This window comes from Martes martes (genome assembly GCF_963455335.1).
Source record: "Martes martes genome assembly, chromosome: 7".
Classification (NCBI taxonomy): domain Eukaryota; kingdom Metazoa; phylum Chordata; class Mammalia; order Carnivora; family Mustelidae; genus Martes; species Martes martes.
In genome coordinates this window covers 94,145,526-94,158,191 of record NC_137894.1, presented here as the reverse complement: position 1 = coordinate 94,158,191, position 12,666 = coordinate 94,145,526, and the positions used below count along the sequence as shown (strand labels likewise).

At 33.3% G+C, this 12,666-nt stretch overlaps 1 protein-coding gene across 1 annotated transcript in view; it reads left to right on the top strand.

Moving 5' to 3' along the window:
* Positions 1-12,666, top strand: part of MDGA2 (MAM domain containing glycosylphosphatidylinositol anchor 2) — an 857,254-nt gene that overhangs the window by 528,519 nt on the left and 316,069 nt on the right. Inside the window, exon 5 of the mRNA XM_080808952.1 lies at positions 12,348-12,480. Within this exon, the coding sequence (XP_080665078.1) occupies positions 12,348-12,480 (133 nt within the window). The remainder of the gene's footprint in view (positions 1-12,347; positions 12,481-12,666) is intronic.

Below are 12,666 nucleotides of genomic sequence, written 5' to 3'. Positions count from 1 at the left end.
AAATAGGTCACATTTGTTATTGTGTTGTTCAGATTTCCTTTGTATTTTCTGATTTTTGTGTCTGCTGTTTTAAAAAACTATTTAGAGAAGTTAATGTCTATTAATATGGCTGTATATTTGTCTCATCTTTATTTTTATCAATTCTTGCTTTATATTTTTGAAGGCATATTATTAGTATATATGGATATAGAATTATTATAATTTCCTGATAGATTAACTAAGTATGTTATCTTCCTAAGCATATAATCTTCCTGATAATATGCTTCCTGATAGATTATCTAAGATATTTTATCTTCCTGGTAGATTATCATTAAGAGTGTCCGTTTGTACCTCTAAAAAATGCTTCTTGCCGTAAAGACTATTTGTCAGTCACTAATTTAAGTATACAGGTTTTTAAGTTTTTATTTGAATTCCAGTTAGTTTCAGGTGTTCAATATAGTGATCCAGCACTTCCACACAATGCCCTATGCTCATCACAAGTGACATCCTTGATCCCCATCACCTATTTCACCCATCCCTCCAACCCACCACCCCTCTGGTATCCATGAGGTTGTTCTCTATACTTGAGTCTGTTTGTTGATTTGCCTCTGTTTTGGTTAGTCTTTGGCTTATTTTGGGGGTGGGGGAAAATGGTAAATATTCACCTTTTACTTTCAAAATTTAGGTGTCTTTATGATATGTCACTTGTAATCAGTATTTAGGTTTTGTTGTTGTTTTAATCTGGTGGGACAGGTCTTAGTTTTTAGCATATGTGATCCTTTTTGTTTTGTTTTGTTTTCTTCTACATGACCTACCTGTTTTATTTTACTTGTCTATTCTTGCCTTCTTTTGGATTTAGCAAATATTTTTAATTATTCCATTTACTCCTCTACATAAGAGTCTTAAGTTATCATAGTATATTTTATTGGTTACCTTAAAATTACACCTTGCCTCCTTGATTATTACTTTATCACTTCCTCAGTAATGATAGAAACTTAACATACTTTAACAATATGTACCCCTTTTGTATTTTATGTTATTTTTATTTAGTGTTTTAATTCTATTTTAAAATCAACAAGATAATATCATTTTATGCTCTGAAAAAATATTCATTTATATTTAGCAACTTTTTTTTTCCATTTTCAGTTAATTTTTGTTTACGGTGTGAGGGAATGGTTGAGGTTCCTTTTTTACGGATAGATATACATGTGTTCTCCCACCATTTATTAAAAAGATCATTCACCACTAAATTTCTTTGGCACTTAAATTGAAAATCAATTGGCCCTGTACATTAGGGTCTATTTCTGAACTATTTATTCTGCTTCATTGATTTATATGTCTGTCTTTATGCCAATATACCACACTGTCTTAATTACTGTGGCTTTATAATAAGTCTTGAAATCAGAAAGAGTGAATCTTCCAACAATATCCATCCTTTTCAAAACTAATTTTAACGTTTTGGCCTTGTACTTGCACCTAAATTTTAGGATCATTTTGCCAATTTCTACTAAAATTCTGTTAATATTTTGAATAAAGTCATGTTGAATCTATAGATCAGTTTGAGAAGATTGCTATTGAACCAAGAATGACCGATACTGGCAGTGTATTATAATCAAGCAAAGAAAAACTCGATCTCCCTCATTTTGATTTTAGTGCTTTATCATGTATAATACTGCTTTATGAACAATCTGAGGGCATATGTAAAATTTTCTAGCCAATTTTATTTAGAGTCATCAACTTTTAAGATATAAGTTTTGAGTCTCTTTGTCTATATGTATATTTATCATAAGTGCATAGGAACCTGGTTGTTTACTTAAGAAATTCTGGAGAGTTTCGTATAAAGAAATTGCGTCTCGAGGGTAAGGCAGACAGGTGTAGACAGCTACCTGGAAATCCCGAGGTTTCGTTTTTAATGGGCACAATCAGTTTACTTTTGTGCAGGAAACACAAATACAAATTTTCACTGAGACTAATCTGGTAACATATATATGTAAATCTGTCTGGTAGTATGAAAATAAGAACTGGTGAAGTTTGCTGTGCATGTCCCACATCTTAGAAAACAGTACAATGCCTGTTGTTGTCAGAATTCTGTATTTGGCCCTCTGGGCTGCCATTTGAAAGCTCTACTCAAGTCCACAGTTTCTTTAGGAGGGATACAGTGGTACTTATGATATTACTAGTCATTTTTTTTTAAATTTTTATTTATTTATTTGACAGAGAGAGAGTATAAGAGAGATCATGAGAGGGGAGAAGGTCAGAGGGAGAAGCAGACTCCCCATGGATCTGGGAGCCTGATGTGGGACTCAATTCCGGGATTCCAGGATCATGACCTGGACCGAAGCCTCAACCAACTGAGCCATACAGGCACCCCAATAATATTACCAGTCTTACATGACTTCAAATACAGAGAATTATGGAATAGGCAGGTTTTCTCTAAAAGATCTACTGAATGACAAAATTAGAATTAGTAGATCAAAAATTCTGGGGCTGGGATTTTTATAATACAGATGAACATGATACAGGGCACACTTTTTTGCCCATGGATCTCCTTGATGGAAAACAATATCCTCATTTGTAGCCTCTAACCACCTTGGAAATTTGGAAGGACTGTGAATTATGGTTGACCAGCAGTAGAAAGCAGCAAAATGAACTTAGCTTTTGGTCTTTATTTTTACAGTGATAAAATGTAATTTTTATGTAGGTTCTAATTTAAAATGTTATCATATCAATTCTTTTTCTCTACATTGGAATATAAACCCACACATTTCTAAGTAACTATCCAGAATTGTGTTATTGAATTAAAGGCATTATTCGTTTAGTCTACATATCAAATTTGTTCTAGATTTGAAATTAATTCTGTGTTGTATCCTTGAAATATTTCCTAAGATATATTTGCCTCCCTATAATGGCTTTGGCATTTATAATGAGATAGGAATGGTATTTATTGCTTGTTGTGCTAGTGTTTTTATGTGCGTATTTATGAATATATAAAATTCTTGGGTGTTATTGATTTCTTGGATAGTTCTTTCCTATCAACAACTGTGTAAACTTCATGACTGAAAAACTTTCCATATTAACATCATTTGTTTTGGAGCACTTTAGTAATATTTTAAATTATTTCCAACAGATCCTATGACCTTGTGGCTTCCTAATGTAAATAAGATCCAGTTAAAATAACTGAGATCTACTATGTGTAAGATATGGGAACTCTCTGCCAGAGATATAGAAGTTACTAGGTACGGCTCCTCCTCTGCTAACTTTGTTGATATGTATGGGGAGAACTTAAGATAAATAATGATTATGATACAAAGCAGAAATCACTGTCAAAATAGAGGCACACAATAATGCCACGGAGAGAGCATTCAAGGTAGAAAATAATAGTAGCTGTAATAATACAGAAGGAAGACAATACTTCCAGGATTGGCTGGTGTTTCTCTGGTTGGCTGGAACAATAATTGATGTAGGTGGGGAAGGGTAGACTATAAGCTGGGACAGTATATTGGGACTATATTGTAGAATAATCCATATTACAGATCATAGTGTGCTTATTTTTTAACATTAGAAAATAAATTCTTAAGGATATTATGTTTTGTTCTTCAATACTGAAGGATATATGAAGGATATATTTATATTAAGGATAATTTCCCCATTCATGTTAATTATGTCAATTTGAATCAAATATTTATTTCACCATCCTGTTGAGTGATAAAATCTTCTTTATACTTTTTTTATATAATTCATTTCTGAGGTAAAATTGGCCTGAGTTCCTAAGTCTGATAGAATTTATAAGAACATAATGTAATAAATTTAAGAGGAATAATTATGCATTTATACTTCTACTTCATACTGAAGATGTAAGCTAACATATAGTGTCAATTTATAAATTAATAATAAATTAGTCATTAGAAATAGAAAAATGATTGTGAATTAAAAGGTTTTAATTTTTTTACTGATGTTGGAAAAGAAATACTTATCAAAGTTCTGATTTGTTTCATGAGAATTTTAGAAATAGTGCTATGGGAGTATTTTACTACACAATGTCAACAGTGGTAAGGCCCACTGACTAATATATAGAATGTCTTCCTTTTTAAGTTTTATTTACAAAAAGTAGTTTTAAAAGCTTAAAACTCTAGGTGTTGCAAATAATTTGGTCAATATTAAAGAAAATGTACTTAAATTTTATAAACTGCACACATTTTTGCTATTTTTCTAGAACTTTCATAAAGATGTTCATGACATCATCTTGTGTATTGTAATTATATCATCTAATTACAAGACCGAACATATTTACATCAATTACATAATTAGTTATAATTAGGCTAATTAGACTAATTATACAATTAGACAATAATCAACTGAAAATTCCTTTTTACAAATCATGGAAATTCACATGGAAAAAGCCTACTATCATCACAGAATATTAAATGTATATGAGCAAAAGAATAAAATCAATTTTATTTGATAAAACCAGTTATAAGTAGTAAAGTCTAATCATTATAAATATATATTCAAATGTATACATACATGCCATTTGATAGGATATATATGTATGCACACATATATTGATATCTTCTGTTTTGTTATGCATTATGCTATATATATTTTTTTAATATAATGGACTTTGGGAATTGTTTATTGAGGGGGACAAGGTAATCCTGAATACCTTCATCATTTCCAGAATGTAGTAAATTAATTAAGTAGGTAAGGTTCAAATTTTCCCATAACTCTCCATGTTATTTTCTGTATTCCTTCAATAGGCTTTGTCTGTATTAGCCCCTCTCACTCTTTGGCATGCTGCCTAATCTTACATATTCACTTAGATGGCTATCTGGTAGGTTCACATATCTTGTTACCTTGTTTTCTGAATACTAGATATGATTTTCCTAGCTCACCCAGAATAATTCTCCAATCCCATGATAGCTGAATAGCTCAGCTATCATGGATCTAGAGTTCACAGTAAAAGTTATTCTTTTTTTTTTTTTTTTTTGGTCTTTTCTTCTCATGTGCCTATTTTCCTTCTCCATTCCGCATAAGAATTAACTAGAATATGCTGTGTGCAAACCATTATATTTATTGGGCCATACTTGTTGTGGGAATTATCTAGAAGGGTGACGTGAATCCTCTTTTTAAGGCTTAACAATATGTATTCTTACTTTTGAGTAATATAAACACCAGGCACATTCTTGATCACAAAAACATAGGTACACAAAACATTTCAGGAATACATCTACTACAGTAGTGACCTCTGTGTTTTAATGGCCAGAGCATCATTGCTATTGGTTCAGATGTATCTGATTGTTTTGTATATTTCCTTCCCTTGTGACTTATTTCCCATTTACATTTTCTACTTCATAACTGACTATAATTCTGTGGATGACCCCTAACTCAGCTTTATAAATCTACCTCTCAGCCTCACCTAATGTTAAGAATTTTTTATTCCTATTACTGCTTGAGTCAATATGGTTAAGCAATGTTGACTGAAAGCTTATGTGCAAGGCAATGATTGGGCTCTATTTTTTTCTAGTCAGCCATCTTGACTGAATTGACAGCATGCACTCCACAAATGACAGGGGTGGAACGTCAAGTGAAGTTATCTCATATAATGGAAAAGCCAGATTGATACAAATACCTAATTCAAAAAAAAGCAAAATAAAAGTAATATATATAATATATTATATTATATATATAAGATATATATATAATATATGTAATATATAATAAAAGTAATATATATAATAAAAGTAATATACAAAGCAAAGTGACAAAATGATAAAAAATATACAAAGCAAATGACAGAAAACATATACAGACAGTCCCCAGTTTATGATGGTTCAATTTACGCTTTTTTGACTTTACAACGGTGTGAAAGTGATACACATTCAAGAGAAACCATACTTCAGATTTTGAATTTTGGTCTTTTCAGAGCTAGTGATATACAGTTAGATACTGTCCTTGTGATGCTGGGCAGCATCAATGAGCCAGAGTCCCCAGTCAGCCACGTGATCACAGCAAGAGTGATACCCAACTGATCACAACCAATACCCGTATAGTCATTCTGTTTTTACTTATAGTATCATATTCAATTAATTATCTGAGATATTCAACACTTTATTATAAATGGGCTTTATGCCAGGTGATTTTTGCCCACCTGCAGGGTAATATAATGGTTCTGGGCATGTTTAGGGTAGATTAGGCTAATCTATGACATTTGGTATATTAGTTATATTAAATGCATTTTCAACTTACAGTATTTTCAACTTAGGATGAGTTTATCAAAGATATTCTCTCTTAGCAGCATAAGGCCAAGGAACAGAATTTCTAAGCACATCATTCCCTCTATGGTTGTAGTTAATTTTAAGTCAAGAAACTGGCTATTTCTTAATATATAACAGACAGAAAGTGTGTGACTAACCTAACATTTAAAGGATTTGGCTGTTTCTCATACAATTTTTATTTTTTACCAAGAACAGGGAGGAGCAGGAGAGTTGGCCATGTGTTCATTCTAATAATCCACTTGAAAATATTCAAATGTAGAAAAATTACAGAGAAAAAATCAGTATCTAACTGATTATTAATGTGACAAGTTTTATAGAAAGGGTAGAAAAATGAGAAAGTAATAAGGATAATATAAGAAATATAGCAACATAAACTAAGGACCAAGTGCTTAGTGAAGAAGAATGAAGTCTAATTTTTATAGATTTTATGTTTTTGCCTTTTATTTTAAAAGTCATTATGATTATATATTATGACTACATTTCTTCTTGAAGGATATGATGGGTGGAAAAAAACAAATCTTAAGTGCATTCTCAATCAACAAATAATTAATAATTAAGCAATGGATAGGAAAAATTCTTACTATGTATTGTGAGAGAAACAGGATACCTCTATCCCAGGGGCCTTACGATTCATTTAAAGAACTTAAGGCAACCACTGAATGGTAACTCACAAGTAAACACTAAATAGTGATTTATAAACAGAGGGCATGTGATATGATGAGCACTGGGTGTTATATGCAACTGATGAATTATTGAACACTACCTCTGAAACTAATGATGTACTGTATGTTGGCTAATAAAATTAAAACTAAATTAATTAATTAATTAACTAATAGATGTCTTAGTATAAAAATGCAATGAAAGTTCCAAAGAAAGTAAAAATTTACTTCTAATTGAGAAGGTCAGAAAAGAGTGGAGAATATGTACAAATCTTTTTGAACTGCACCTTGGTTAAGCTGGGAACAGAAAAAGATGCATATCAGGAGGTAGGGAGTGTTTTCTTTCTTCTTTTTCCTAAAGAATTATTTATTTATTTTGGGGGGGAGATGAGAGAGAGAGAGACTTTCAAGCAGACTCCCCACTGAGCAGAGAGCCCAGTGCAGGCTCCATCTCAGGATCCTGAGATTATGACCTGAGCCGAAATCAAGAGTCAGATGCTTACCGACTGTGCCATCCAGGCACCCTGGGAGTGTTTTCTTTAAAGATGACAGAATTGAATATTATAAAGAGACAGTTCAAAATACTGATGAAACTTATTTGATGGGAATGAGGAGTTTGAGGAATAAGGAAAAAGTAATTTTGCTTAGACTGCATAGGATCTCAAATGACACACTAAAGTTTTTGAAATGGTGTTTTTGAAGAAAGCCGGGTAGAGTTTTCTACCATGGACAGTGCACTTGGAAGGCATGTCTGGTGGCAGCAACAGAATGATTATAATAAAAGAGAGCTGAGGTTCTTCATAGTAGACCATATATTACCTTAGCCAGAATGAGCACTCAAGCAATGTTGGTTAAATCAATGATAAGTGTCTAAAGCAAATATTATGCCTATACGATTAGAAAGGAAAGGTCATTTCGTGAAAAGAAAATTAAAGAATAATCTAAAGCTTAATGTCATTGAATGTGGTGTAATGAGAAACAGTAAAAAATGAATGGTGCCATGTCTTCTGAATCTGGATTATGGGAGAGTGATGGTGGCTTGCATTAAAAAGAACATCAGAGGGGCGCCTGGGTGGCTCAGTGGGTTAAAGCCTCTGCCTTCGGCTCAGGTTATGATCCCAGGGTCCTGGAATCGAGCCCCGCATCGGGCTCTCTGCTCAGCGGGGAGCCTGCTTCCTCCTCTCTCTGTCTGCCTCTCTGCCTACTTGTGATCTCTGTCTGTCAAATAAATAAATAAAATCTTAAAAAAAAAAAAAGGAAGAAAAAAAAGAAAAAAAAAAGAACATCAGAAGAGAAAATAGGTAATGCAGCCATTCTAATGGAGTGTAATAGTGAACTCACTGAATTTAATATGACCTCATATGCCCTACTGATGAAAATCTCCATCAAGCAGTTATCAAAGAACATGACATGAGGGAGGATGTCAGAGGTATGATAGGGAGAGGAAAGGACATGTACAGAGAGGCCAGGGGCATCCAACAGGAAAAGAAATACAATCTAGAAATAGAAGAGGTTGGGGCACCTGGGTGGCTCAGTCAGTTAAGCATCTGCCTTCTGCTCAGGTCATGGTCCCAAGAGCCCTGGGATCCAGCTCTGCCTTGGTTGGACTCTCGGTTCGGCAGAGAGTGGGTTTCTCCCTTTCCCTCCGCCTGCCGCGCCCCCACTGCTGGTGCTCTCTCTTTCCCTTTCGCTGTCAAATAAATAAAATCTTAAAAAAAAAAAAAAAAGAAATAGAAGAGGCAAGCCTAACTCGTTCATTGGCAAAGTATAAGATGGTTTCTTTCTGAAGGGAGGTGGGAAATACAGAAAAAATAGAAGTCAATAAATGATATAAATAAATACATAAAAAATTGATCAAATAGAATTAGAAAACCAAAACAGATTATCTTAAGAGATCCAGAGTGGGGGGAAAGTACAAGTGCAAGATCATACTTGCTAACAATTGCAGTTAAAAGGATAGGAAAAAAATTGGAGAAGTTCAATTTTATTAATTATAATACTATTGGTGATTTTTTTAAAGCGAGTTTTTTCTGTTGTTGTTTTGCTTAGAGATTTGTCAGGAACCTATACATTGATGCTAATTAAAACTATGATAATGGATCATATTCCACTGGAGATATGTTAGAAATTACAGACTAAAATTTGTACAATAGATAGAAAATGAAATGGAAAGCAACCAAGAAGTGACTAAATTGTGATACAATAATTACCGACACATAGGGGCTGTCAAAGTAGCAAAGCAATCTAAAGTGTTAGAAATAAACAGAAAAGTATACAAGCATAAGAAAGAAAGATTTACTGAATTGTAACAAAAGAGCATCATTAATGACGTTAGTAGGTCCAGTTTCAGTGGAGTGTTGAAATATTATTTTAAAAATATGGATTAAAAATAATTTTTCAGTGGAAACTGAAACAAGTACTGGCAGAATATAATTAACTCAATGTGAATAAAGAGAATTTATCACTAAATATATATCTAAATGACGCTATTTCTCCTTTGTATGTATTTGAGAATCATTATTACTGTATGATGGCTTTTAGAATATTAACTATACATATATTAACATCTTTTGAATTCATATCAGGCACCAAGCAGATAATCCTGGAGAAATAAATATGTGCAAATCCTTGAATGGTGAAATATAGGTAGTTATAGCACTTTCAATTCATTTATAAAGTATCTCTCCTATGCTAAGTCCTGTGCTAGGTGCTTGGAACATAACACTGAGATCAGGACAGACATAGTTAGTGCCCTCTAGGTACTTACTGGCAAGGGGATGGATGAGTCTGGCAGAAAATTAATCCATTCCTGAAATAAATGGAAAAATGAGACTGTATTACGAAGAAATAAAAGCACACTTCACTAAAAGGGATTTCTCCTCTTCCAGAAGGTGAGGCAAGGTTTACCTGTGAAAGTAGGGAGTATTGGTATCTAAGAATGAGATGAATTTAAAAAGGCATAGAGAGATGATGAGCCAAGCACGTGCAAAAGTTCTATGGTAGAAGGAAGCTGGATAAGGAACTAAGAGAATGAGATGAGACTAGGGAGGAAAGGAGAATAGACTATATAGGGTTGACCATCATGTTAACAGCTACTGTGTTCACTTTAAGAACAACAGTTAAGCCATCGATGTGATTTAAGTAGAGAAATGTCATGATCAGATTTTCATATTTAAAAAAAATTCTGGTTGCAGATCGTTATGCTTGCCTGTGTTTTTTTCAAGATTTTATTTATTGGGGGCGGGGGGAGGATGGACAGAGAGAGGTGAAGAGAGAGAATCTTAAGTAGGCTCCATGCCCAGTGGAGCCCCATTGCAGGGCTTGATCTCAAGACCCTGAGATCATGACCCTGAAATCATGACCTGAGCCGAAACCAAGAGGCAGACGCTTAACCAACTAAGCCACCCAGATGCCCTGCTTGCTTGTGTTTTTAAACTATACTAACCATAATCAGGAATTTCTTAGCAGAATGTAGGATGTAGAGCATTACATTTAAAAATAAATAAAAAGAGTGGTCAAGAATGAGCATGTTTCAAAGTCAATAAAAGGATCTGAGAGGGAGATACTGAACATATGAATAAGAAGTAATCGAAAGTCCAAGATTCTTGTTACTAAAGAAGGAAGAGGAGATTTAGAGGACTGGATCTGAAGTTCAGCGTAGGATACGTTAGTTAAGTTTTAGGTGTCTGTGAGGCATTAAAATGGACATATTGAGGTAAAAATTTGGTCTATGTATCTGAAACTTAAGGGAAAATTCTGGAATAGAGATGTAGACTTGAGGAGGAGAGCAGGAAGGTAGGGCTTGTAATAGTAAGAATAAGATCACCTTGGGGAATTTTATAACTCACAATTAATTGTGGGAAAGGCAGCTCCAGGAATACCAACAGTTAAGTGTTGAGAGGAGAAAGGAGAGTGAAGAAATCTAACCAATGATAGTCACAGAGGCAGAAGGAGTAAGATATATCATCTCATTCAAAAATTGTCCGAGTCATCTGTTTCTAGTATAACATTTTCTTTCAACCATGCTTTCTAACTAACCACACACTTTTCTAGCCATTGTATTTAGTTAATATAAATGGGAACTCTGTAATGCACTGAGAGCATGTTTTAAATATAGGTTCTAGAAACACGCACATTGACTTATGTATATTCATGTGGGATGCATTTGCTTTTGTTTGTATAGAAAAAAATACAGTGTCTTTCCTAAAGAAAAATTGGAAGATAGAAGATTGTTCCTTCTTACTGCACTGGGGAAAGTAACTGATTTAAGACCAAATTTTGACAGTGCATGAATGGAATTATGGCCACAGTGCCCTTGCAACCTGAAGGAGAGATTCATTTGATGCATTTGAAAAACTAGGTATCCACACCTGTGTGTGAGCAAGCTTTTTTGCAAATGAGCAGGCAGTGTCTTTGTGTTGTTACTAAATATTCCAATCCTTCTGAAGAATGTATGAAAGTATTGCATTTTTTAGGATTTGAGTGATATTACACATGGTTGCATATAGATGTTATTTGGAAAAAAATTAACATTTTGAAAATTGCTATACCAAATATGATTTCACTGGGATACTGTTTCCCATTTCCATAATTAAGTTACTTATGAGAGGAACTATTTTGAGAAAGTACATTAATCACCTTAGAAAGTAAGGAAATCTTAAAAAACCTATTTTGAATTGGGCAGTTTTTTCTTTAATTTTTATTGTTGTTTGTTTGTTTGTTCTTTTACCCTTTGAACAATATCAGTGTTTTACATGGCCTTTCCTGGCTCATCAGGAATTTGTAAGATATTCCTGGCTACTTGCCTGATTTGAGTCTATCTACAGTTTTGCAGATTTACCTGGAAGATCTAGACCTTGAACTCCTGAAAAATAAAATTGCAAAAACGATAATGATGTATACATCATTTATGTATACACAAAATATTTATGTATATAAATTTAATTGCCTGTCATTAGCTTGACTTCAATAACTTTGTTCTACCAGCAATGTTTCATTTATCGGCTCTTCTTCAGAATCCATTCCTTTTGAAACATTTCATGTTGAAGTCTGCATAGATTGCAGTATTTGTTGAATAAACTCCATTATTAAGTACACTATTCTGATCCTTGCACAATAATTTGCATAACTACCACCAGAAATAGATTTCTCCCCCTAGGAAGCTAGTTTGCTAAGAAAATGTTATGAATTTTCGTTGTTCATTGTTCAAGTCTGTTAGCTTTTATCTCCAGGCACATCACAGTATTATTTTTAAGTGCATGTTTTTTTGTTTTGGTTTTTGGGTTTTTTAGGGCATTTTTCCTTAAAAAATAAGACAATCTGCCACATTTTGATGATAATATGATCTAATACAACATAATGCCATCATTCATTCATTCATTCATTCATTTTGGTTATCATTGACTTTTTCTAATGATCTTTTCTATATTTTCAGGGTGAAACCAAGATCTTAAAACTAAAGAATCTTCGACCTCAAGACTATGCTAATTATAGCTGCATTGCTTCAGTGAGGAATGTATGTAATATTCCTGATAAGATGGTGTCATTTAGACTTTCCAATAAAACAGGTATGGAGCTTTCTCTCAATGTTTTATGTCTGTTATCCATAGCTAATGTTTAAAAAGGTTAAGTTTCTTATACACCAGATGATTCCTGTCTATGATGTCTGAAAAGATATTGGTAAATGCACACTGTAAAATTTAATTGCTATATGTTCGCATGTAATGTTTGTCTATATATCATACAAAATTATA